This window comes from Pristiophorus japonicus, chromosome 1 (genome assembly GCF_044704955.1).
Source record: "Pristiophorus japonicus isolate sPriJap1 chromosome 1, sPriJap1.hap1, whole genome shotgun sequence".
In the NCBI taxonomy this organism is placed as follows: domain Eukaryota; kingdom Metazoa; phylum Chordata; class Chondrichthyes; family Pristiophoridae; genus Pristiophorus; species Pristiophorus japonicus.
This window is the reverse complement of record NC_091977.1, coordinates 71,357,117-71,384,682: the sequence shown is the minus strand read 5'-3', so window position 1 is coordinate 71,384,682 and position 27,566 is coordinate 71,357,117. Positions and strand designations below refer to the sequence as shown.

General features: G+C 42.5%; 1 protein-coding gene across 3 annotated transcripts in view; it reads right to left on the bottom strand.

Moving 5' to 3' along the window:
- Positions 1–27,566, bottom strand: part of focad (focadhesin) — a 343,322-nt gene that overhangs the window by 67,911 nt on the left and 247,845 nt on the right. For all 3 annotated transcript variants that reach the window (XM_070881054.1, XM_070881035.1, XM_070881044.1), the window contains 6 exons: positions 23,386–23,505; positions 17,684–17,806; positions 14,476–14,553; positions 11,606–11,677; positions 6,032–6,134; positions 1,536–1,616 (listed from right to left, as the gene is read on the bottom strand). In XM_070881054.1, coding sequence (XP_070737155.1) covers positions 1,536–1,616; positions 6,032–6,134; positions 11,606–11,677; positions 14,476–14,553; positions 17,684–17,806; positions 23,386–23,505 — 577 coding nt within the window. The remainder of the gene's footprint in view (positions 1–1,535; positions 1,617–6,031; positions 6,135–11,605; positions 11,678–14,475; positions 14,554–17,683; positions 17,807–23,385; positions 23,506–27,566) is intronic.

The window sequence follows — 27,566 nt, the reverse complement described above, 5'->3', positions numbered from 1 at the left end:
TTTAATTAAATTAGTTCAATCTTACACACTGCCTTTAATTCAGAATTGCACGCTTTTAAGGCGCCTGACTTCAACTGCAGAGTAATATCACCTTCAGAAAGACACACACAAAGTTCCATGCCAGTAGTAAAATTATGGAACCAATAATGGAGGTTAAGCCTTTCACCAGCACAAACCTGGATTTTAGGTTGGTCAAGATTTTTGTTTGCAATAAAATGTCACAACTGTGCAGCATTTTGTGATGTAGTCAGTGTAATTCAATAAGAATTTTAGCAAAACAAGGTGTAATAATCATTAAAGAAAGACTTCCATTTATTATCATCATCATAGGCAGTCCCTCAGAATCGAGGAAGACTTGCTTCCATTCCTGAAGTGAGTTCTTTGGTGGCTGTACAATCCAATACGAGAGCCACAGACTCTGTCACAGGTGAGACAGATAGTCGTTGAGGGAAGGGGTGGGTGGGACTGGTTTGCCGCACGCTCTCTGCGATGCGACTCGAGGTGCTCAGCGCCCTCCCGGATGCACTTCCTCCAGTTAGGGCAGTCTTAGGCCAGGGACTCTCAGGTGTCAGTGGGGATGTCGCACTTTATCAGGGAGGCTTTGAGGGTGTCCTTGTAACGTTTCCGCTGCCCACCTTTGGCTCCTTTTCCGTGAAGGAGCTCGGAGTAGAGCACTTGCTTTTGGGAGTCTCGTGTCTGGCATGCGAGCTATATGGCCTACCCAGCGGAGCTAATAGAGCGTGGTCAGTGTTTCAATGCTGGAGATGTTGGCCTGGACGAGGACACTGATGTTGGTGCGCCTGTCCTCACAGGGGATTTGTAGGATCTTGCGGAGACATTGTGGTGTCTGCTGTACATGGTCCATGTCTCTGAGCCATACAGCGCCTTTCATGACCACCAGACATCTCAAAGCGTTTTACAGCCAATGAAGTACTTTTGAATGTAGTCACAGTTGTAATGTGGGAAACGCGGCAGCCAACTTGCGCACAGCAAACTCCCATAAACAGCAATGTGATAATGACTAGATAATCGTTTTTTCTTATGTTGCTTGAGGGATAAATATTGGCCAGGACATTGGGAATAACTCCCCTGCTCTTCTTCGAAATAGTGTCATGGGATCATTTACGTCCACGTAACAGACCAGACACGGCCTCGGTTTAATGTCTCATCCAGACGGCATCCCCAAACAGTGCAGCTCTCCCTCAGCACTGCAGTAGAGTGTCAGCCTAGATTTATGTGCTCAAGTTCTTGGGGTGGGACTTGAACCCACAACCTTCTGACTCAGAGATGAGGATGCTACCCAGAGAGTCAAAGCTGACATTACTTAAGAAATTAGCACATAAAGGAGTAATTTCAGCCCAATAAAATAGTTGGGCCGTAATTGACCAGTGAAAAAGCTAACTAGCAAATTTTTAAAAAGAAAAACATTAATGCACACTGCAGCCTGCCACAGGCTCGATGGGCCAAATGGCCTTTTTCCGTGCTGTAACCATCTATGAAAACAATTGATATAATAAAATATTTTCAAATCTTACCTTTCTTTCCTGCTTCAATGATATAATCAGTAGCACATCTGATGACACACTTTTCTGGCAAATAGCCAAAATCTGGAGGAACTGCAAAAAAATTGATCTTATTAGGTAAAAAGCCAGATATGTTAACTCCACAAACAATGACTCCCTGTGTTACTGGTCAGCATGTCATTTACAGGTTTCAAATAGTGTGAAACACCACTCAAACAAAGTGAGCTATCTACAGTGCTTTGCTAACCAGCCAACAAAGCAATTAAAAAAAACAAAGCTACTCAAATCTGCTTGCAAACTGCTGGACACAGAATTCACACAGAATTGATTTTTTTTTTTTAAACTCAGTTGTAATTAGATGACAGATAGATGGTTTAAAAAAATACATTGGTAACAGATTTGAAAGTTGATGTTAGCTGACAAGCAAAACCCTGCTGTCATATTCAGTTTCACTAGTCTGCTTTCCAAACACGAGCAAAATGTACGACTCAGTCTCCTGGCAACGGGGTAAGTAGTCTCAGCATCCTGGTAGCTTAATCACTTGAAAAATGTGGCATCTACAGATGCACAGCGTGTATGTTGTACTGCAGGTCACAGTCGAAGGAGAAGCTAAGAAGGGGAATGACGAGAAGTGACCATTTTCAATACAACGCCCTCAATCCAAAAATATATATATATTTTAAAACTATTTGGAAAGTTTCGCACCTTGTAGAAGATGTTTAATATTCAAGTTGTTGTTGTTTCCACAAGGATGCCACGTCAAGTCTCCGGCAAGGTCTTGCTGATTTGACATCAGTCATGGGTGTGGACAGTGAGCAGCTCCAAGAGAAGTAATGCATATCAGAATTCCTTCCAATCGTGAATGCCAATTCGCATGGTGCTCAAAATAGGCAATGCCAATACTGGATGGGTGTCGTGTGATTTTTTTTTTAAACATTGCCCAGATTTGAGACATAAAGTCAAGTATTCCTTCTACACGTATCTTCTTTAATGCACACTCCATACCTTTCAACTACTAAAATTTCTATTTTTGTAAAATGAATGTTAAAGAAAAGGAAAAAAATCTACAGGATGTTTCTGTAAAATCTTGTCTCCAAGTTTCTCTCGCCTCATCAAATTATCTTCTTTCCTCCTGCCTTTCCATCTTCTCACCCTCATCCCACCCGACCATTGCATGCAGCATTTCCCAATTAGGTAGCGAAGAGGGAGCACAATCTAGTTTATAAATTTCTACTGGAGACATCATTGAATCAGTCACATGGAGATGAAGCAACAGCCACACCCCCACTTTGACAATATGACTGAGATCAGTAATTCAACATTTAGCGAGCTGCAAGAGAGAACTCTACATCTCATCACTCTGTAGTGCAGCACATTAAATACATACGTTAAACATATAGCGTGACCATATGTTCAGTTTCCAGTAAAAAGAAATGCAATCTTCACTTTTATTAATTTCAGTCCTCTGCTAATTACACTTTGTATCGAGTCACTAAGGGGTGCACTAGAGTAATTAGTATGATTCTCCGTCCATTTTCACTCCATCCTTGTTGGGCCTGTTCTCAGCTCAACACCTCTAAAAGCACAGGCCAAATTAGCAACTTACAATGGAATTGTAGTGCACAGCCACTTGACGGCAAAATACAGCAATGTGTTACAACATCAGAGTAAGCTACAACAAGATATAACAAAAGTCCTTGCCAATATCTGTTAATTAGGGTAATTTGCTTCAATTCTAATTAGTTTTGTCCATGGAAAAGATTAGTAACTGACGACAGTCATTCTCATCAGCAAAGCCACTTATTTTCAGATAAAATATGTGCTACGCCTTGGCTCAGTGGTAGATCTCTCATCTCTGAGTCAAAAGGTCATGGATTCAAACCTCACTCTGGGGACATGATCATATAAAAGCACTCCCAGACACAAGTTACTTTCTCCATATATTGAGGAAGCCACGCATACCCATAGAAGTATTATGAATTTGTAGAATTCTCTAAATAAACAGTTAGTCTACCAGCTGATGGTGTTAAATTTTAAAATTCTCATCCTTGTTTTCAAATCCCTCTATGTCCTTGCACCTATCTATCTCTGTAATGTCCTCCAGCCCTACAGCCCTCCGAGATCTCCGCGCTCCTAAAATTCTGGCCTCATGAGCATCATTGGCAGCCTTGCCTTCAGCTGCCTTGGCCCTATAATCTAGAATTCTCTCCCTAAACCTCTCTACCTCTCTATCATAGAAACATAGAAAATAGGTGCAGGAGTAGACCATTCGGCTCTTCGAGCCTGCACCACCATTCAATAAGATCATGGCTGATCATTCCCTCAGTACCCCTTTCCTGCTTTCTCTCCATACCCCTTAATCCCTTTAGCCGTAAGGGCCATATCTAACTCCCTTTTGAATATATCTAACGAACTGGCATCAACAACTCTCCGCTGTAGAGAATTTGCTGAGTGAAGAAGTTTCTCCTCATCTTGGTCCTAAATGGCTTACCCCTTATCCTTAGACTGTGACCCCTGGTTCTGGACTTTCCCAATATCGGAAACATTCTTCCTATATCTAACCTGTCCAGTCCCGTCAGAATTTTATATGTTTCTATTAGATCCCCTCTCATTCTTCTAAATTCCAGTGAATACAGGCCCAGTCGATCCAGTCTCTCCTCATATGTCAGTCCTGCCATCCCGGGAATCAGTCTGATGAACCTTCGCTGCACTCCCTCAATAGCAGGAACATCCTTCCTCAGATTAGGAGACCAAAACTGAACACAATATTCCAAGTGAGGCCTCACTAAGGCCCTGTACAACTGCAGTAAGACCTCCCTGCTCCTATACTCAAATCCCCTAGCTATGAAGGCCAACATGCCATTTGCCATCTTCACAGCCTGCTGTACCTGCATGCCAACTTACAATGACTGATGTACCATGACACCCAGGTCTCGTTGCACCTCCCCTTTTCCTAATCTGCTGCCATTCAGATAATATTCTGACTTCATGTTTTTGCCACCAGTGGATAACCTCACATTTATCCACATTATACTGCATCTGCCATGCATTTGCCCACTCACCTAACCTGTCCAAGTTACCCTGCAGCCTCTTAGCATCCTCCTCACAGCTCACACCGCCAGCCAGCTTAGTGTCATCTGCAAACTTGGAGATATTACACTCAATTCCTTCATCTAAATCATTGATGTATATTGTAAATAGCTGGAGTCCCAGCACTGAGTCCTGCGGCACCCCACTAGTCACTGCCAGCCATTCTGAAGAGGACCCATTTATCCCGACTCTCTGCTTCCTGTCTGCCAACCAGTTCTCTATCCACGTCAATACATTACCCCCAATACCATGTGCTTTAATTTTGTACACCAATCTCTTGTGTGGGATCTTGTCAAAAACCTTTTGAAAGTCCAAATACACCACATCCACTGGTTCTCCCTTTTCCACTCTACTACTTACATCCTCAAAAAATTCTAAAAGATTTGTCAAGCATGATTTCCCCTTCATAAATCCATGCTGACTTGGACCGATCCTGTCACTGCTTTCCAAATGCGCTGCTATTTCATCTTTAATAATTGATTCCAACATTTTCCCCCACTATCAATGTCAGGCTAACCGGTCTATAATTCCCTGTTTTCTCTCTCCATCCTTTTTTAAAAAGTGGCGTTACATTAGCTACCCTCCAGTGCATAGGAACTGATCCAAAGTCGATAGACTGTTGGAAAATGATCACCAATGCATCCACAATTTCCAGGGCCACTTCTGTAAGTACTCTGGGATACAGACTATCAGACCATGGGGATTTATCGGCCTTCAATCCAATCAATTTCCCCAACACAATTTCCTGACTAATAAGGATTTCCTTCAGTTCCTTCTTCTCGCTAGATCCTTAGGCCCCTAGTATTTCCGGAAGGTTATTTGTATCTTCCTTTGTGAAGACAGATTCAAAGTATTTGTTCAATTGGTCTGCCATTTCTTTGTTCCCCATTATAAATTCACCTGATTCTGACTGCAAGGGACCTACGTTTGTCTTCACTAATCTTTTTCTGCAATCAGTTTTTATGTTCTCAGCAAGCTTCCTCTCATACTCTATTTTCCCCTTCCTAATTAAACCCTTTGTCGTCCTCTGCTGAATTCTAAATTTCTCCCAGTCCTCAGGTTTGCTGCTTTTTCTGGCCAATTTTTAGGCCTCTTCCTTGGATTTATCCTCCTTTAAGATGCTCTTTAAAACCTACCTTTTTGACCATTTTTGGTCACCTGCCCCAATCCTTTTGACCAAGCTTTTGGTCACCTGTCCCAATATCTCCTTATTTGGTTTGGTGTAAAATGTTGTTTGCCAATTGCTCCTGTGAAGCGCCTTGGGACGTTTTACTACGTTAAAGGCGCTATATAAATATAAGTTGTTGCTGAGATTTTCAATATCGAAATGGGCAAATTAAATATTTGCAACATTGCTGAGTTTATACAGTAGTCAAAACATTTTTCATCTTTTCACAATTTGCAGTAGTATTACTAACCTGATGTCCTACTCTGACTGGATGACATGTTGGTCAGATGAAGATGTCCTAAAGCATAGGCAGCATTGGACTGGAGTCCAATTACTCCAGAAAAGCTAATAATCTGTGGTAAGGCAACAGATTAACAAGTGTGTAAATAAAAAATATAGCATAAAATACAGCAAGTCATGCAATTGAGCAACATCTGAAACAATTTAATTTATGTAATTTTCACAAAAACATTCCTGCATAAAAATGCATTTTTAATGAGGGGTTTTATTTTTCCACCCTCTTTAGCTTCCTGTCCCTGTAGCTTACAATAAGTTGACGATTTAAAAGCAGAAATGCTGAGAACAATTTGTCATAATTAATGACAGGCGAGCTACCTGTCAACATGACCATGTGGAAGACATACCAGCTTTGAGCTGATTAACCATAAACAACAATGGTCCACTAATTTAAAAGGGACAATTCCATCTGCCAAGTAGACTGGCCTTTCAGGGTCTCCACACACAGGTCAGTATCACTTGGCTGATATTACTCACCAATGAAGTCCACCTACGAGCAGTTCATCAGGAAATAGCACAGATCAGCATCCTGTGTGATTCTGAATGCTGATCAGGAGGCATCACAGATCCAGAATTCAATGCCTTCAATGTACCCAGCTTTGGTCCAATGGTTAAATAACTTATATTCAAAGCCCTTTATCTTTAATATTGTTCCTCTTTTAAATATCTTTTCATTGACATATGGAATCAATGTTTTCCTGCATTTTTATAACTAATTGCATGAAATTAATCATTAAGACTGAAAAGTAACAATCTGCTCAGCTAGTATAATTGATGCTAATATGAGATGCATAGCATGCAGAAACAAGTTACATATCTGCAAACGTCTTAACGAATGAGAGAGAAGCAAGGTGTGCACAGAGTGCGATTTAGTTTCACAGCTGCTCCACGTTACATTTCATCAATACTACGTTCCAAATTGTCACATTATATTACCGCTACACATACAGTTTGAATGAAATGGACATGAATTAAAATAATTTTATGCAAGCTAACAAGTTTTCATTTGACATCAAGGTAATTTGTACAATGCAGAGTCTACTCTGATCCCTTTTGGCCCATATTTACTTACGTGTTTATATTGTTATGAAATGAAAAGCATGCTGTTCATACTGACCAACTGATCAAAAGACATACAAGTTTCCACAGAGACCGAAACTAGCTTCTGCCCCAGGATTGTACCAATGCCACTCTTGAGTACATAAAAGCAATTTCTTGGTCAGTGTATAAGAGCAATTTCTTAGCGCTGCCTGTGGGAAGAGGGTAGTCTCGACTAAACCTCTCACTTCAAGTTTGTCAAGACCAAAACTTGTCATGTGGAAATGTGGGGCATTCTATACCAACACACCTATTGACTGAAATTGAAACCAAATTTAGGTGCATCTCTCTAACAAGCAACTGAACGAAATGGACACCATGAACATCTTTAGAGATACTTTTCAGAAAAAAATCAAATACATAGTTAGTTGATAAATCAATGTTTTTTCTTGTTTGCATGTTGTTGAATTTTGTATTGTCTCATGATTTGTTACACATCTCAGAATGTATCTGTTGCATAGATCAGATCAGAAACTTTGACAGGTATTATATGCAACAAACACAATCTGCTGTTTGCTTCAATCACAAGTTTCCGTAATGTGTTAGCATCATGTAAATGCAGGTAGCCATTTTTTTGTTGGCAACATTTTTAACAAGTCTACTATAGTTTCTACTTTTTAATAATTTGGCATGTTTCGCAACCTTGGAGAATATCAGTTACATTGTACAATCTGAACTAGTCACTCGCATGCTAATTAGTCAACAGTAGATTTGTTGCTAACCTATAATTTAATGTAAATAGGGTGAAGTTGATTACCAGTCTTAATTTCAGACCCAATAAAGTGCAATTCACTGGAACATATGGAAAAGGTACTATAGTCGTGAGTCTTGGACTAAAAAATTAATTGAAATATATAGAAGTACTTGTACAGATCTCACTAAAAGGGTTGGAAAAGGGGGTGGAAATCATCCCGAAAGGTATTAAAATGGCATGAAACAAGTGCGCGCAAACATTAGCAGAAAGGGAATTTAACACAAACACCATTTTTTTTCACCTGCTTGCAAAACACATTTGTGCTGTTGACATGCTATTTTTGAATCCATTTTTCCCCTTCCATTGGAAGTGTGCTCATTCGTCACGATGATGTGGAGCTTGCTGCCAAACAGACAATGGAAACTGATGAATAATCAAGAGTTGCCCCAAACTATTTTTCAGATTGCTGCTCTGAATTTTGAATACACTATCTCGTCCCTCAATCTTCGTCAGTAGTAATCCATTTCATTGCTCTACACGTCAATAAAACCAACTGATCTCACCATGCACTCATTCGCGACTCCAGCCACCAAACCCATCACAGGCCCGAGAGCAGATTAGCGACCTCTGCTGAGATCAATGCTGCGGAGCTTTCAACTTTGAAATCAATAAAGAGACTTCTACTTAAATGATCTCCTGTGCTGATAAGTAGAGACCTTGTTGTGCACATCATCAGCTGGTGCCAGTCCACTCACTAGCACAGGATACTGTTTAGAAAGACAGGCCTTGTACTGCTTGTAAAATTGACAGTTCTACTGCTGCAGAGACTTCTGAGAGGATCACTCGAGGCAAGGGCATGCTGCTTTTAGCACTCATCTTAATAGTTTAAAGGGCCGGTGGCTGGTGTCAGTGGAGTATTTTGGCCATCCCTCTCAGCATTGCAGCAGGTTCAGTGGCAGAGATGGAAGATCAATTGAAAGATCGACTGGTCCATTACCAGCTGATGTCACTGGCAGGAGCAGAACAACAGAACCCAGTGGAGCAGCCCTGAATCTCATTGGCCTCCCATTTTTCATGAAGATTCTCTTGGATAATCGAGAATGTAGACAATGAAAGCACGAGTAATTACAGTTGTGCTGTGCTTACTGTAGTCCTGTGCAAATTTAGCATTACATTTAAGGGGTTAAAAGGCCAGTATTTAAAAGGCTAAATGGGTTAAAGAAGTCTTTCACATCTCTGGGCACTAAGTTCATTCCAGCCCAGACTGATGGGAAGATTTATATTGTCTATTGGCAGTAAGGAACTTACATACAATAGGTGTGCCCGTCAATGCCATTTCTAGTGAGTATGTGCATTACACTGGTAATCTTTCTACAAACATCTACAAGGGATGGCTGGGGTAAGAATTGGGGGAAAAATTCACAACATAACAGTAGGTGGGACATTGGTAAAAAGAACTTTACCTATATCTGGCCTGCCCTCTAACCTTGAAGAGTTTGTTGTTGATGTTGGTTAGAAAAATGTTGGATTCCCATCCAGAACATCTCTCATTTCTATGCGCACAAAGACCCTGGGCTGGATTTTACGGTGATGTCTGCCTCTGTTTTTGTCCGGGAGAGGCGGTAATGACGGTGGTGAGCTCTTCTGGGCGGGAGGTCAGCTTCCAGCGCCATGCCGGGGTTTTCAGGGCCGGTTTTGTGGGGGCACAGAGTAATACTGCCCGGGAGAGGCGGGCCGGTGTGCAACGCCCTGGTCGCAACACCAGCTCGCTTTTTGACTCCCGTCCGACCCATACGCCCCGCAGCGCACCCTGCTGGGACCGCCTGTGAAAATGAGCGGTTCGACCTGTACCGGCTGCAGAGAGGCAAGACTTTTCCACCTCAGGTAAGTGTGATTGTTTTTTCTTTGTTTTGCGATTTATGTTGTGGTAGCATGGGCTATGTATTGGGAATGTTTTTGGTGTTTTTCTTTTCTCCCCAGGCCTCTCTCGGAGCACTCCCCCGCCGGCTGTTTAGCTGGGGATTTTCGCATGCTCAGCCCCAAGAGAGATATACAATGCTTTCCTTAGCGCTCTGCCCCACACTCAGGGCAGAGCTGCCCAATTGTGGTGACTGAGGTGCAAACTGTTCCCGGGTGCAAACTTAACCACCCCGCCGCCATTACCGTCCAGAAATCAGCAAAGCCGAAAATCTGGGTGTCATGGTACATCAGTCATTGAAGGTTGGCATGCAGGTACAGCAGGCGGTTAAGAAAGCAAATGGCATGTTGGCCTTCATAGCAAGGGGATTTGAGTACAGGGGCAGGGAGGTGTTGCTACAGTTGTACAGGGCCTTGGTGAGGCCACACCTGGGGTATTATGTACAGTTTTGGTCTCCTAACTTGAGGAAGGACATTCTTGCTATTGAGGGAGCGCAGCGAAGGTTCACCAGACTGATTCCCGGGATGGCGGGACTGACCTATCAAGAAAGACTGGATCAACTGGGCTTGTATTCACTGGAGTTCAGAAGAATGAGAGGGGACCTCATAGAAACGTTTAAAATTCTGATGGGTTCAGACAGGTTAGATGCAGGAAGAATGTTTCCAATGTTGGGGAAGTCCAGAACCAGGGGTCACAGTCTAAGGATAAGGGGTAAGCCATTTAGGACCGAGATGAGGAGAAACTTCTTCACCCAGAGAGTGGTGAACCTGTGGAATTCTCTACCACAGAAAGTTGTTGAGGCCAATTCACTAAATATATTCAAAAAGGAGTTAGATGAAGTCCTTACTACTAGGGGGATCAAGGGGTATGGCGAGAAAGCAGGAATGAGGTACTGAAGTTGCATGTTCAGCCATGAACTCATTGAATGGCGGTGCAGGCTAGAAGGGCCGAATGGCCTACTCCTGCACCTATTTTCTATGTTTCTATGTTCCAGCCCATAAATGATTCAGTTTTTTGAATAATAAAATTAATGCAGCAAGGTTTTGCAACATGAAAAAACTGTAGATTTTTGGACTATAAGGGAAGCAGGGGATTATGGGGATCGGGCAGGAAAGTGGATTTGAGGTCGAATATCAGCTATGATCTTAATGAATGGCGGAGCAGGCTCGAGGGATCATATGGCCTACTCCTGCTCCTATTTCTTATGTTCTTATGAAAAAAAAAATCAGCCTCCAGTAAGAATGACTTCCAAAATGACTAGCAAAAGCTAGTGTAATTTTTAAGTTGCGAAGGGCACAAGTTGCCAGCAGTAAAAGTGATGCTGATGGAGTCGTTCACTAACTCACGAACAAAATATGACATGAAGTTTCCTGTCAACTTCAGGTTTGGTGAAAATTCAATTAAAGGTTTGCAAGTTATTGAAGTAGTAATTGCTCCAAGACCTTGTGCCTGTTATACTTGAGGATCAGCAGAGGAAATTATTTTAGTTGGACGGAATGTTGAAGATTAAGTTATTGTGGCGACACCCTCTCTCTTACCCCTCAGTGAAGAGTGCAGACAGATGTGAACACACCAACTCAGAAAGGAGCCAAATGTCAGATGACTGGAGGATATTTGTGAAGTTTGTTTAAAATGTGTTCCTTAAAAGTTACTGATGTGATAGAATGCTGTTCACAGACAGACAGCACCGTAACAAATCTGTCTACTTCTAGCACAGTGGGGGAGTGGGGAAAGGGAATTAAATCAGTGATCATTTAATCTACTCCTCTGGCTGTTCAATATTAAAATTATAAATTAGCAGGCATCTGAAACCTCACCTGAGTCACTGCTCTGATAACTTCATTCATCTTGGATTGAAACTGGGATGACTGGATTGTTTCCGACTTCAGCTACACATCAAAGAGCCAAGAGTAGGTGATTAGACGGCGTTAGATTCAGTAGATCAACTGAGATTTGCAAATGTTTGACAAATGCATACCACTGCTTTGCATTCTAGTGTGCTCCTGTTTCACAAACGATTCTGTTAACTTTTGTTAAAGTGATTTCATGTGTAACTTTATATTCAAAGCATGCATTGAAAGGTATTTTTGTTTGCTTTGTCTAAATCTGAAAATGAACTTGATGGAAAGTTAACGTGGCATCACTTCATCAGAACTGAAACAGCCATTACATTTAATCCCGCCCGAACAGATCAGGTCAGTGAAAAATGGTTAGTGCAGAAAATGTGAGCCTTTAAGAGGTTTCTTCGCATTTCCAATTAATCTCTGATTTTTAGTTGTACTGAAGGCACAGCTTTGCAGCAAGCTAAAACAAACAAATCTGATCTGCCTGCTTCTCTTCAACAACATCGGTGTGACTGAAAGAGATTTTATATATTACACACACTCTAAATCCATATTTATCAAAATATGATTGATCAACATTGTTATATTGAACCGCTTTCATTACATTAAATCTGCAGTATTTGGGAAGGAAGGAGTTTAATGTATGAATGCTAACCATTCTTTAAATGTGAGCCTGCTACATCTATTGCACATTTTTATGTTTATACTTATCAAGTGTTTCATTTATTCTGATCCAACTCCTTCTCCATTAACCTAAACTTAAAAATTACTGAGATGAAAGTAAGCTGACAAACTTGGAGGTGGCAAACATACTCCAAAGCTGCTCTAAACACCATTTAAAGCATATGGCCATGAGAATCAGCATAAAAGATCTAATTTCTCTTCTTCAATCCACCTTCTTGTACACTCCCGGTGCTAGAATAATTAAACATAATTTTTCAACTTTGCAATCAAGGCACTTAATATTATCCAATATTATTTGTTCCCAGTTAGCCTTAGAGAGAGGTTTATCTGCAGCTTAGTGACAGAGGTTTTGAATATATGATGAATTGGTTCAGTGTCTAAGTTTTCTTATGAGTGGCTGAGGAGACTTGTTCGCTCATAAAACTGGCCTGATTCCAATGAATAGTCTAAGTGGCTCATTATTGCTCAGAAACCAGCACTGATGTGACAGTGTCAGTACAGCTGCACCATAAATTGCTGCTCCAACATCGCTCAGCTTTGCCCTCCCACTTATGAAACTTGTAACCTGAGCAGCACAAGTCCCACATGGTCTAACCAATGCATCCTGAGCATATTTGGCCTGTACCAATTTTCAGAGGACAGTTGAGCTGGTTGTTTGATATCGCTTTCTTTTTTTTTTCTTTTTACAGTTTTATAATCCAGATTCTCATCACTACTTTGAGCAACTCCACCCAAACAGATAATTTCTGAGGTGAAGGAACTTGTTTTTTCTGCAAATAATGCATCTACGCTAGTTTCTATTGTGCAAATAGAAAAATGTCAGAATATAAATGAGAACATGCCACACAACATTTCCCATTTCTGTAGTCCTTTTACATGATCTGCATAGTCCTTTAGCTCCTTGTTGCCTTATCCAATGTATATATAAGAATTTGTAACAATCGGATAAGACCTATATTTGTCCCAAACAAACCCATCATTTTTCTTGAATAGATCAACTCCACTTACCTACCTTCTCACCATATTTCCAATCTTTTCTGTCTCTAGAAACTCATCCAATTGCTTATTAAGCCTAGTTATACTTCATTTAATATTCTTCCTGCGTAACTTACTTGAGAACTATAGGTGAAAAAGTTCCACACGAGTTCCCTTCTTAACCCTAACTTTCTCATTTTTAACTTGCGCCCTGTGAATATAAACTAGGCAATTGTTGAAGCTCCAATGAGGACTTAGTTTCCAATTAAAGGGTGGTAGATTTTGTAACTCTCTTCTGCAAATGGCAATTGATATTAGATCAATTGTTAACTTTAAATTGGAGATTGATAGCTTTTTGTTAACCAAAGGTATTAAGGGATACAGACCAAAGACAACTATATGGAGTTACATCGCAGATCAGCCGTGATCTCATTGAATGCCAGAACATGCTCGAGGGGCTGAATGGCCTACTCCTGTTCCAATGATCACTAACACCGCAGTCTCCTAAATTCTGCTGGGTCCAAAATAGGAATATTATCCCAATCAAATTTTTTCAGGTGTAATATTTTGTATGTCTTGACCAGGTTATGAATGGCCTTTACGATCCACTAACGGATGTTTACTTTGCTTATTTATCACATTGATCTGGAGGCCGATCTTGAAGGAAATTTCCCTACTTCTTCCCCTATTCATCAGATGATTTCAAAACAAAGTTTCTCCACCCAGCTACCCTCTAAACGTACGATCAAGCTCCAGATACAGGTTATGCATCCCAGCTCACGGGAACACCTAGAGTTCATTCCATGTATTCTCTCCAGCTACTCCTTAAACAGGACGAGAAATGGATTTGAAATTTGTAGCTACTTCATGTCACCATTAACCAAATAACCATACTGCATTCTATCCCCAATAAACTGTTACAATGGTTTTATTAATTTTCTTATTTAGGGGTTCTTATAAGGGGTTATGAGGTTCTTATAAGGGGTTATGGGGAGCGGGCAGGTAAGTGAAGCCGAGTTCATGATCAGATCAGCCATGATCTTATTGGATGGCGGAGCAGGCTCGAGGGGCCTTATGGCCTAATCCTGTTCCTATTTCTTATGTTCTTATGTTCTAGGCTTCTGAACTGTTTACTTTAAATATTTTTTTGTACTGGTAAATAAATTTAGAACAACGAAGCAGACCTGTATCAGGGAACTTTCAGATCCCACCAATGCAACAAGACCATTTCCCGCAGCTAATCGATGCATTGTGGGGCAACCCTTTAAGAGGAAGGAAATGAAAACGATAAGTTAAACTGCTTTGACAGTTATTATAACATGGGCATACAGTGCAACAAAGGTATGTCTATAAAAAATAGCAGACACTTCAGGACATAATAGGTAGATTATCTATAAATATTGTACTCATACACACAGGGCATTGGAGGGCTTAAATTATACAAGTTACCGTGATATCATAACACTATTAACATCAGATAATATGCTCACTCAAACACTTCTATTGGAGCACATAGATCCGAATTAACCAAAAGGAAAGAGAACATCTGGATTATATTTGAAGACTTACTATATCTATCGAGAGGTCAGAAAGTCATTTTATATCAGATGTGCATAGCTTTTAACTACGATTATTTCTAGATCATTTGAAGATTGAAATAGGTTAAGAGATAAAATTATGTACTTACACTAACACGTAGAATACTCTAATAAAAAATACTTATTCAATTGTCATCAATCAGTAGCTCTAGTAATATACTGTACATTATGAGGGATCAAACAGCATACCCTCCACCTCACCATGAGCAATGTCATGGAAGATCCCTGGTAATGGTAAAAATATTGTGTATACTGTGCCATCACATACTTTCTGTAACACTTTTGCGCAATATTTCCTGTAATACCGCTGACACACAATCATTAGGAAACTATATGCAAATCATTCACTTTATTGAAATTCAGTACAATGGGAGCAGTGGGAGTGGTTGGCACAGTCAGCAAATACAGCAAAGGCACACTGGGTGTTTTAATCAATTAACAGCCAATTCCTGGCTTTTTAAAATGTTCCACTTAAGACCGAGAAGATGATGAAGGCTCACAGAATCCATTCTGATAAGCCTCCTTCCTTCAAATTTACCATTCTCTTTCATTATACCTAACAAAGCCCCTCCAATGCTCAAGCTCCTCTTCCCAATCCTCCCACTCCTCTCAAGCATCTCCAACCAACCTCACCCCCAATCTTACTGTTTGGGGCCGAAATTGCCCCTTCCCTTAAGGCCTGTAACTGCCGGAAATCGGTGGCCACGCTGCGGAGTGCAATGGCCGCCAATTTTTGGTGGAATGGCTGTCATTTTGAAAATTGCCTTCCTGTGGTATCCCGGCGGTGACCCGCTCCCCCCACCTCCGCCCCTCTGCTGCCAATCTGTCCCAAGTGCGTTATCAGAGCACGCACTGCCAATGTTCCCACCCAAACGCGAAATTCCGTGGAAAAAATCTTGCTGACGCAGCTCGTTGCCACCGACAGCTTTTTCTGTTGGTGCACGGTGTTCAGAATGGCGGTGCAGCTGCCATTAAAGGGGAGGGCGCACGGCCACAGCCGCCATCTTACTTTTTTTGTCGGCTGACTGCCAGGTCGGGCCGACAATTATACTCCGGGTTCAGCTGGGCCACCAATAGGCAAGTCTGGCACCCCCTCTTAGGTGCCAGGCCACTGGCCTGGCCAAAACCCTCCCTGGTGGGCCAGTGGACCTTACTAAAAGAATCGCAGAGCTCGCAGCGGCCCTCCCCTTTAAGTGAAGAGCAGAGACGTGGTGACGCGCCAGCGTGATGACGTCATCAGTGCTACGTTGATGAATGACAGCAGTGGACACTCCGCCTGCCCCCAACTTCCGCCTCTCTAGAGTGTGAACTTACGCTCTCCGGCGCACTTCCGCCCCCATTATGACTGACTTTCAGGCACTCGAAAAAAAAAAGTCAAAGGGCGAAATTTCGTGCAAGAGGCCACGACATCCACTGCGGCAGCGGGCACAGCTGCGTTTCCGGCAGGGGCAATTTTGGCCCCTTTATTTCTTTATACAACTCAGGTTCACAAGGAGTAACAGATCTATGTATGGCTAAAGTATGGCTCTGTCTTCTCACATGCAAAAACAATACTGTACTATAAAATTATAGATTGATATAGCAAAGGCACACTGGGTGTTTTAATCAATTAACAGCCAGTTCCTGGCTTTTTTTTAAATGCTCTACTTATGACTGAGAAGAAGTATGAAGGCTCACAGAATCCATTTTGATAAGCCTCCTTCCTTCAAATTTACCATCCTCTTTCATTATACCTAACAAAGCCCCTCCAATGCTCAAACTCCTCTTCCCAATCCTCTCAAGCATCTCCAACTAATCCCGCCTCCCCGCCCCAATCTTACACAGCAGAGTGAGGCCATTCGGGCCATCATGTCTGTGCCGGCTCTTTGACAGAGCTACCAATTAGTCTCATTCCCCAGCCCTTTCTCCGTTGCCCTGCAATTTTTTTCCTTCAAGTATTTCTCCAATTACCTTTTGAAAGTTATTATTGAATCTGCTTCCACCACCCTTTCAAGCAGTGCATTCCAGATCATGACAATTCGCTAATTACAAAGATTTCTCCTCATCTCATCTCCAGTTCTTTTGCCAATTACCTTAAATCTGTTGTCCTCTGGTTACCGACCATTCTGCGACTGGAAACAGTTTCTATTTATTTTCTCTATCAAAACCCTTCATGATTTTGAACACAATCTCCCCTTAACCCTCCCTGTTCTTTGTAGAACACCACCACCTTCTCTAGTCTCTCCACGTAACTGAAGTCCCACATTCCTGGTACCATTTTAGTACATCTCCTCTGCACCATTCTCTAAGGACTCAAGATCTTTGCTAAACTACGGGTCCCAGAATTGGACACAATACTCCAGCTAGGGTCTAACCATTGTTTTATGAAGGTTGTGCATAACCTCCTTGCTTTTGTACTTTATGCCTCTATTTATAAAACCACGGATCCCCTATGCTTTCTTTAACAGCCTTCTCATCTTGTCCTGCCACCATCAAAGATTTGTGTACGTACACCCCCAGGTCTCTCTGTTCATGCACCCCCTTCAAAATTGTACCATTTAGTTTATATTGCCTCTCCTCATTGATCCTACCAAAATGCATCACTTCACGTGTTAAATTGCATCTGCCATGGATCTGCCCATTTTATCAGTCTGTCTAAGTCCCCCTGAAGTCTGTTATTATCCTCCTCAGTGTTTACTAAATTTTTCCCAATTTTTGTCTGTAATACATTGGAGATCCACTGGTATTTTATAAAGAGATAAAAGCTACCATCAGTTCACTGAATTGCAGATCACTTTTATCAGCAACATCGTACCTCAGCTAGAAGAATCTTCAGCCAAGCAGAAAGTAGTCGGTCATTAAGGTCTTCAGCCTTGCCATGTCCACAGACTGCCAACCCATGGACCATGTTCCCCAGAGCCATAGCAAAACCTGGAGTCTGAGAATAAAAGAAAATAAATTTACAGCTTTTAAATTCAAATTGGCACAGTACAGAAGATATGTCCATATGTGAGTGTCTATTTGATGACCACTAGCTGACAGTATCATTATTTTCTATTCTGTGTTAAAATTCCCACACTTCCACAAGGCTGGTAGTGAAATGTTCTCTGGCTTGACAATGCATCTGGTTAATTGAAGGTACATATAATCAACATGCATCAACACAGATGTTCCAAATTTCCACACATCAATGTCAATGATTTCTCTGTGTCCATTGCATACTATGTCATGGTAAACGATATAGGCTTCCCACACAGACCCCCCACGCTGTGGACCAAACATGAAAAGAATTCCTAATATGGAAGCTATAGGCCTTCCACCACAGGACCCTGGTCAATGACTTCAGATTGTTTGTATTGAATAAAAGCATTCATATCTCTGCAAGAATCTAATTTACTGATGAGGTTAATTCAATGTTGTGATCCATGTAATCTCCTGGACTGGCTTTGATCTCATGAGGGAATCAGAGAGGAATTTTCCAGAGTATGTTTTCCCATATTGTCCCTGGGTTTTTTCACTGTATTTTTGCCTATGCCAACAGATTACACAGCTGTGTGGGTGGGGGAGGGGAGGGAAGAAGTGCTTAGTCACAATGGGGCATCATCGTGTGGGGCAGGCTTGATGGACTGGCTGGTCTTTTCCTGCTCGTCAACTTTGTATGTTATCAAATACGGAAAATCGTGAAATTGAAATCTTATGCAATTATGTATTCAGACGACAAAACCTCTAGCTTTTTTTCTAATATTGGTAAAGCTTGGATTTGCATCAGTCTGACAAAACTAGTTTCACACATTGCTTTAGAAAGCTTTTTTTTTCCCTGACATGAACAAAAGCATGAGGACTGAACGTTACAAGGGATATTCACTACTCACAAGGTCATCTGGCCACCCAAGTGGATAATAATAATTATTACTACTTTATCAACCCACACGTTCTATTGTTTACCTTCCCTGGCTTGCAGCCTTTCAAGTTTAAACGTTGACATCTTAGCATTAACAAATCACAGTTTATATATTAATTGTCATGACAATCTGTAATTTTGTCTTCTATGAGCAAGAGCCCACAGAAATGCACCAAGAGGAAGCTATCATGAACTAAAAAATTACCTTATTTAATTTTACAATATCAATGGGTGAAGCCATCAATATGAGTAGCAAGGCTGGGAGACAAATGAAGCTAACCTGAAACTTCTGATTTATTTTAACCGCTTTTGTCCCTGGTCCAAATGCTTGTAACGTTCAGTCCTCATGCTTTTGTTCATGTCAGGAAAAAAAAAAGCTTTCTAAAGCAATGTGTGAAACTAGTTTTGTCAGACTGATGCAAATCCAAGCTTTACCAATATTAGAAAAAAAGCTCGAGGTTCTGTCGTCTGAATATATAATTGCCTAAGATTTCAATTTCACGATTTTCCGTATTTGATAACATACAAAGTTGACGAGCAGGAAAAGACCAGCCAGTCCATCAAGCCTGCCCCACACGATGATGCCCCATTGTGACTAAGCACTTCTTCCCTCCCCACCCCCACAGCTGTGTAATCTATTGGCATAAGCAAAAATAGTGAAAATACAGCATTTCTGCAATCATGTTACCAGACCAACAAAACCATATAATTGTGCAGTTTTTGAGACCTCCATGATGCTCTGTTGTGTGGCTAAGCTGTACAGGCCAGGGAGGTTCCATTTTGTGTTGAGCTGTTGATCATAGCAAGGACAGCAGGGGTGTGTTGTGATTGACAACAGCACTGTTGAGCTGGAGTCTGCTGGAGAAGTACCACCAATGCAGCCTCCGCCAGATCCTGCAAATCCAGTGGGAGGATAGGCACACCAACGTCAGTGTTCTCGCTCAGGCAAACATCCCCAGCGTCGAAGCACTGACCACGCTCAACCAGCTCCATTGGGCGGGCCACATCGTCCGCATGCCCGACACGAGACTCCCTAAGCAAGCGCCCTACTCAAAATTCCTACACGGCAAGAGAGCCCCAGGTGGGCAGAGGAAAGGTTTCAAAGACACCCTCAAAGCCTCCTTGATAAAGTGCAACATCCCCACCGGCATCTAGGAATCCCCAAGACCGCCCAAAATGAAGGAAGAGCATCCGGGATGGCGCTGAGCACCTCGAGTCTCGTCACTGAGAGTATGCAGAAATCAAGCGCAGACAGCGGAAGGAGCGTGTGGCAAACCATACGCCCCAACCATCCTTTCCTTCAACCACTGTCTGCCCTACCTGTGACAGACTGTAATTCCCACACTGGACTGTACAGCCACCTGAGAACTCATTTTTTTTTGAGTGGAAGCAAGTCTTCCTCGATTTCGAGGGACTGCCTTTGATGATGATGATGATGATGATGATGGAGTTGCAGTATAGAAAAAATAGCCAGTGTTTCTGCTTCTGATTATTGTCCAGTGACTTCTGCTGGATAATATTTGTGTGTGATTGCCCAGTGAGAACAGGATCGGTTCAGCTTTGATGTGAATGAATAGCCTTGCAAAACATAATGCCCAGGCTCGTTAATGAAAAATGGCAACTTAGGTGGATACCAAAGGGCAGTCAGCACTTGTGAAGCATACTCCAGCGTGAGTCTGCACCGAAAGAAAGACCTTTCATTTATATAGTTTCAGATTAGATTCCAAAGATGTCTCAAAGTGTTTCAGAATCATGAATTACTTCAATAATATTGTGGCAGCTAATTGAGCATAGCAAGGCCTTAGCAAATGAGATGAATCTGTTTGTTTTTGGTGCTACTGGTTGAGGAAGAAATGTTGGCCAAGACATCTGCGCTTCTTCTAATAGTTCCATGGGATCTTTTATGTCCACCTGAATAAGCAGACGGATTTTCTGTTTAATGCTTCATCCAAAAGATGGCACCTTTGACAAGGAGACACACTGTGAGCCTAGATTGTGTGCTTAAGTCCCAGAGTTGTGCTTCTAATTCAGAAGTTAGAGTGCCACCCCCTGAGCCAAGCTGACTTAAATGTATATAAAAGCCCTTTAGCACATTAACTTTACAATGCATAAGCTTTATGCTGTCACAAGTATTAGTTGATTGAGCTATACGGAAAATAAATATGATTTAATTTGAAACACACACTGTATGCAATTGGTCCTATCACGTTTCAAAATTTTTGACCATTTTTCCCACAGAAAGCATTTGGGGGAAAAAAAAAAAAGTTGCTTTAAGTGTTGGGTTTTAAAACGAGCCGATTTGCACAGGTTTAAAAAGGAAAGCCATAGGCTACAAGACAATAGGGGAGTCGCTATGTCATCTCAAGGGCTTTGGAAAACTAATTTAAAAGCGAGGGGCTGCTGTGGCAAGTTTGATTAGCAGCTCTTCTGGCCTACCCCTGAACAAGGGAAGGGGTCAGGAACAAAGTTCCTACTTCCTGTGGAGAAGTAATAAAGCCTCACAAGTTAGCAGTTTGGTCTTCGGGCTACATAAATTTTAATGAGGCTCAGAAAGTCAGAAATGTTGGAGCAATAGCGAGAAGAGATCATGTTTAAGTCAATTAAGATGGCCCACTGATGTGGGACAGCCTGACATTTTCTTTATTTTGTATCATGACACAAAGACAAACTGTATTAAGTAAACTAGGCGAATCATAACTGTTGCTCTGCATGTGTACTTGCTATGAAGTAAAACAGTTTACCAATTTGTATAAATCCTCATCTTATTAAGAGGCTGAAATTGCCCACCGCCGGAAACGAGGTACCCCTACCGTTTTCGATGTGTTCTGGCCGCCCTATGCATTGGGGTGACCTAACCTTCGAAATTCAGCACTTCGGGGATTTTTTTTTGAACAGGGCGCAAGTGTTATCATGAAAGTGGGGGCGAGGCGGAGTGGCCGTCAAAAGCAGGGCTGAAGTGGGGGCAGGGCAAAGTAGCTGATGCTGTCAGTCATCAGCGCCGTGCTGATGACGTCATCGTGCTGGGGTGTCATAATGTCTCTCCCCTTCAGTTAAAGGGGAGGGCCGCTGCGAACTCTGCAGCCACTTTAGTGCCAAACACTGGGCTACCAGGGAGGGTTTCGGCTGGGCCAGCAGCCATAATTGACCTGGCAATCGGCCGACAAAAAAAAAAACATGGTGGCCTTGGCAGTGTGCCCTCCCCTTTAAGGGCGGCCGCGCCGCCATGCCACAGAGAGAGTGAGTACCGACCGCAAAAGCTGTCAGGGCACTGATTGGCGGCGGGGCCGCTCCCGCAGGGCAATACCAGGAATGGGGCCATTTCCCGAGGGGCAATTTCGCGAGGAGTTCCTTGCCGGTCAGTAAGGGGTTTGTGCGTGCACACTGCGGCGGGAAAATGGGCAGAACGGTCTCGGGCACCGCTCCAAAACTCACGAAGGGCAATTTACAAAATGGCGGCCCCTTCGCGGAGAGCCGCGGCCATTCCACGCCGGCTCGTGGCTGCCGCTTTCAGGAGGCCAGAGGCGTTATTGAAAGGGGCAATTTCGGCCCCCAAGTCTTTGCTCGGTCTACTTTTGGAGAAACTGAAGTAGTACATTCCGAAAGACACAAATATTTGGTCCGGCTCACAATGGTAGATTATTGTTACAATTCCTATGTTACACTATCATATAAGTGGAGATGTAGGGCAATATAAGCTGATTCCCATAAAAAGTAAGATTAACACCTCTTATGGGAGCAACTAAAGCCACAGAACCCATTCTGTGAAAAATGTATTTTAAAATTAATATTTCTGGTCAGAGAATATCAAACATCAGCAAACATGGCAACACAGTGATTTAATACATTGTTCTTTCACCAGTGTGACCAGAGTTCAAATCCAGTTCAAATTGATGGGCTAAAAGCCTCGTGTGCTAACTGTAAGAATCCCAATTTTGGCAGTCTCCAGATACTTTTGGAATAAAAACAGAAAATGCTGGAAATACTCAGCAGGTACTTTTGGATGTGGATACAAGACATGAAACAACCCACAAATCAGCACAAGTTGACAATGTCACTCAGATGGCTGTTGCAGGAAATGGACAAGTTTGCTGTGGTACAGTAGAGGATGTTCTGAGCATGGGGTTAAGTACATTTGAAATTCGACATGATGGTGCACTGTGTACCCACTTAAACATCAAGATGCAGTCCCACAGAAGGAGCAAGGCACAAGCTCTGTCCCTCACTCTGCTGGGTTTCTGATCTCAGCAGGGCTGTTGCTTGGTGATGCCAAACAGAAAATCGAGGAAGAGGTCTGCTGTCTGCAGTCTTAGCTAATGAGGTAGATAACTACAGGAGAGGAGTAAAAATATAACACGATAAAATAAATCAATTTCACTCACTCAATCAGACATTCCTCGTTTATCCGGGGCAATTTTTGGTTATGCCAATTTTGTCTGCTTTTCTCCCCATCTCGTCTAAAGACATTGACCCTGAAATTCTGTGGGGGTTCTCCTGGTCTCCTACTGGAATCCTGCCAGGAGACTGAGAACACCCAGTATTGATTCTATGTTTGAGTATTGCTCTAGAGTTACATATCTTAACCTTGAGCACATGAACACAGATGACAGATCACTGACCTGTTGGCTCTGTTCTGTCAGAGTCCGCAGCTTGCTCATGATCTCTTCGGCCTCATTAGCTTGTATGATACCAGCATTGAAAGCAGACACACTCACACATGCCACTGAATAAGCCAACACCTGTCAAAGAAGATGAAGTTTATGACCATCTCTTTACTGTTTATTGTCTTACTCCATGCAGTCAAGTGCTACAAAAAAAAATAATAACTATAAATGCATTGTCTATGGGACTGTAGACTGGTGTATTTATGTAGCTTAAATTACGAGGAAAGTCGAAAGATTCCTTTACAGAGCTATTCTCCGACCTTCCCGATTTTCCAATAGTCACTGCGGCCAGGCACTCGGCAGCAGATGAAGGAGAATCTCCCTGATAAAGCATTGAATAGTATAAACAGATGAGGTAAATCCAAGACATTGCATCAATGTATTGCAAGAAAGTAGGGTTAGAGAATACATATGGAAATTAGTGGAAAGTAAATTTAGAGTACATATTGGAGAAAAATTGATAAATATTTGGAATAACCTCCGACCCAAGTTTATGGAGGCAAAATTATAATACAATTAGATACCATGACGGCAGTATTAATATAACAAATTATATTAATTTGATGGGTCGACAGACATGTTCTCCCAATGATTATTCTTATGCTCATAAGTCTGTCAATCTGTGTAACTGTGTCTGATAACAGTTGTTGAATCTCACTGCCAGAGGTGAGATAAGGGGAAATAAAGTCAATCAAAAAAGCAGTACAAATGAAATTCATCAATCTCTCAGTCAATATGGTTTAAATGAATGTCTGCCCTTGTAGCTCCTGCATTAAATGGAGCGGAGTGGTAATCTTTAGCAGAGCTGGGTGCGACTCTGGTATTTGGTGGGGGGTTAATAATAGTTTTAATATGCAAGCTTGTTTTCCCTTAACCAGTGTAGCAAGTTAAGTAACTAACATAGCTTTGCAATTAAGGGATGGATTTTCCAGGGTCCCACCCGTACGGGGGGTCTGATCCCTCCTGTTCAGACCAGGGAGGCAGCCTGGACCCCTGAAGAAAGGCTGGAATTTAACAAACAAGTCTAAATTAAGCTAAGCCCATTACACTCAGGCCGATGGAAGATGGCATGGGATAGGGGCAACCTGCTCCCCCGGTGGCTTTTCTGACTACTTGGAGTAGATAGCTGCCTGAAATCCAGCCATCAGCCCCATACGAAAGTTGATACCACAAATTTCTGAGTGCCTCCCACCCCCTACCAAATTCTTTGGGCTTCTGTCCATACTTTACTCAAATGTAGTCTCTCTTTCTAAAAAGTTTGAAAAGTACACACTACATAATTGCCCTGAAATCCCGGCCTCGCTGGGTCCGTACGGAATACGTATGGACCCGGTGAGGCATCGCAAAAGTGGTTTTCGGTGCGCAATGCACATGCGCCGAAAACCAGCTTTTCCGATCTGTCAAGATAGCTCGACAGATCTCTCGCATCCCTGCAGGAAGGACATTCGCGCGGGTGAGATTGGGCTATTTGCCCATCTCTTGCCCAGCGAATGTCCTTTGAACACTTGCACCTGGTAAAAGCAGGTGCATAGCCTACTTTTACCAGTGTAAGAGTTTTAAAGCACTTAAAAATAAAATTTAAACACATACTTTTATGTTAAAAACCCTGTCCACTAAGGTAAGTTTATTTTAAACCCTATTAAAAGACATTTATTTTTAAATCCCAAAAATATATTTTTTTGAAAACATTAACGTTAATTTCAATTCATTTTAACATTGAGAGATGTTTTTTTTATTTTTTATGTTGTGTTTGGGTGTTTTAGGGGATACTCTCATTGAAAGTAATGAGAACTCGGAGATATGGAGTTCCCATTATTATCAATGACAATACTGTCCAGGCCCACGTGACTCCAGCTTCTACATTCGAACCTCAAAGATGTGGACGCGCTCCAATGCGCGGGAAAAGGTGGCCTCCCACCGCAATCTAAGGTGCCTCTGGGACCATCAAGTATTTTCGTTAAAAAATTTCGGGTTGGAGGCGTTCAGCCGAAGGAAGCCTCCGACCCAAATTTCAGAGCCATTAGTTTACTGAAACTTTATCTCAAACAACTTTTAAAATTTACTTTGCAATGTTTTCAAATAATTTAGAAGAACATTTTCCTTTTCGTTTACTCTCCGAGTGCTGGGTGACACAAGGCTGTATGGCAAGGTTGCATTTGTTGCCCATCCCCAGTTGCCCCAAGACCAGGTTGGTGAGCCTTGTCCTTGAACCACTGCAGTCCTTGCACTGATGGTGCTCCCACAATGGTGCCTGGGAGCGAATTCCAGACTTTGGACTCAACAACGGTGAAGGAATGGTGATATTTGACCAAGTCAGGATGGCGTGTGACTTGGAGGGGAAACCAAGAGATGATGATGTTCCCTTGATCTTGCTGCTCATGTCCTTCTCTGCAGTAGAAGTCAAAGGGCTGGGAGGTGATGTTGAGGTACAGCTGATGAGTTGCTGGAGTGCCCCAGACAAATTAAGTAATTTGACAGCACAAAGACAGTGGAGAGGTAAAGTGGAAACTGATTCTATGTCTGTGGATGATGTCGCCAAGGGACAGTGTGTAAATGAGGAAGAAGCTATGGCGTAGAATGGAGCACTGTACCATTTCTGCTTTGGAAGGATAGGGAAAGAGGGCTGTTGCTAAAAACAGTAAATAAGCCCTGTTTTCCTGTTAAAAATCTTAGGGGCCGAAATTGGTAGAACAGATGGTTCACCCGTTTTTCGGCGGTCTGCAGGCGGTGCGTCGTTTTTTTACCGCCCGGTGCCGCAGAGTGGGCGGGAATTTCATCAATTTTTTCTCGGCGGTAATCTGAGTGGAGTGCAGCGGGCGGGAGCAGAATGCAGCCGGTGATGTGCAGCGGAGAGGCCTTTTCACTCAGGAATCTTCAGCTCCCGAGTTGTGCGCATGCACATGCTGCTGTGAGGCTCCCCCCCCCACCCCCCCCGAGAGGCACCGACGAGTGACCAGAGACTGTTTGGAGTTCCTGATACACAGGTATGAGTTTAGAAATTCTGTGGGAACAACCTTAAATGCATTGCTCGCTCTTAATGTAAAATCTTACAGTAACAAGAACTATTGTTTCCGTTTATAAAATTATTTTCAAAATAAAACTGCAGTGGAAATCTTTTTCATAAAAAATTCCAAAACTGTACATTCAAAGCGTGAACAATAACCATAGAAAACAAGGTTAAGAATTGTGTGAGTAACACTCAAAATACTAATTTGGAACAAAACATTGGTGGCAAGGGGGGTGGTGGCACCTTCATCCACGGGGCACTAAACAAAGTTACAAAAATAACTAGTGTTGGAAAGCAACTTCTGCTTTCTCATACTTATAGTGGCCATTATTTCACAATTTATGTATCGCTAGATAATACCGCTAGTTCTCCAAATTATTACTTATTTCAATACTGAATGTGCTTTCAATGTGTGAAGGACATGCTGCATAACGTAATGTCCATAGTTGGTCCTTATTGTGTGTCCATTGTATATCTCCCATTGACCAGACTATCCTCTGGACGGTCAGAGGTACAGTGCATCAATGTTTCTCTACTCTCGCCCCTACTCATGGCATTGTGGGGCGGCCTGAGATCGCTGTGTGTGTGTGTGTGTGCGCCGGGGGGTGGGGGGAGGGGGAGGGGGAGGTGAGATCGGCGTGGGGGGGCGGGGGGAGGAGGAGAGATCGGCGCTGTCATGTATTCAACCAGTTCTGTAACCCATGTATAATCTGATCTAAGTTGTACACTGGAGAAGAACAATGACTACTAGGTGGTGAACTTGTGGGAGACACTCCTAACCTGGACCTTCAGGTATAAAAGGGGAAGCTCCACCCACTTTCATCACTTGAGTGGTCAGGAATAAAGGACGGGTCACAGACTGACCTTCTCTCAAGTATGGGCCTTTATACTGTATAGTAAGGACGTGTCAGGCGCGGGGGGGGGGGGGGGAGGAGAGATCGGCGCGGGGAGGAGAAATCGGCGCAGGGGGGGAAGGAGAGATCGGCGCGGGGGGAGGAGAGAGAGACTGGGTACACACCGCCCACTGAAGATCGATTTAAAACCACCTTTTCCAGGAGGGTCTGCAGTTGTGGTGGTAAGTCGGTGGTAAGTCACGAATTTTGTCATCTTGGGCGGTGCGCGGGATGTA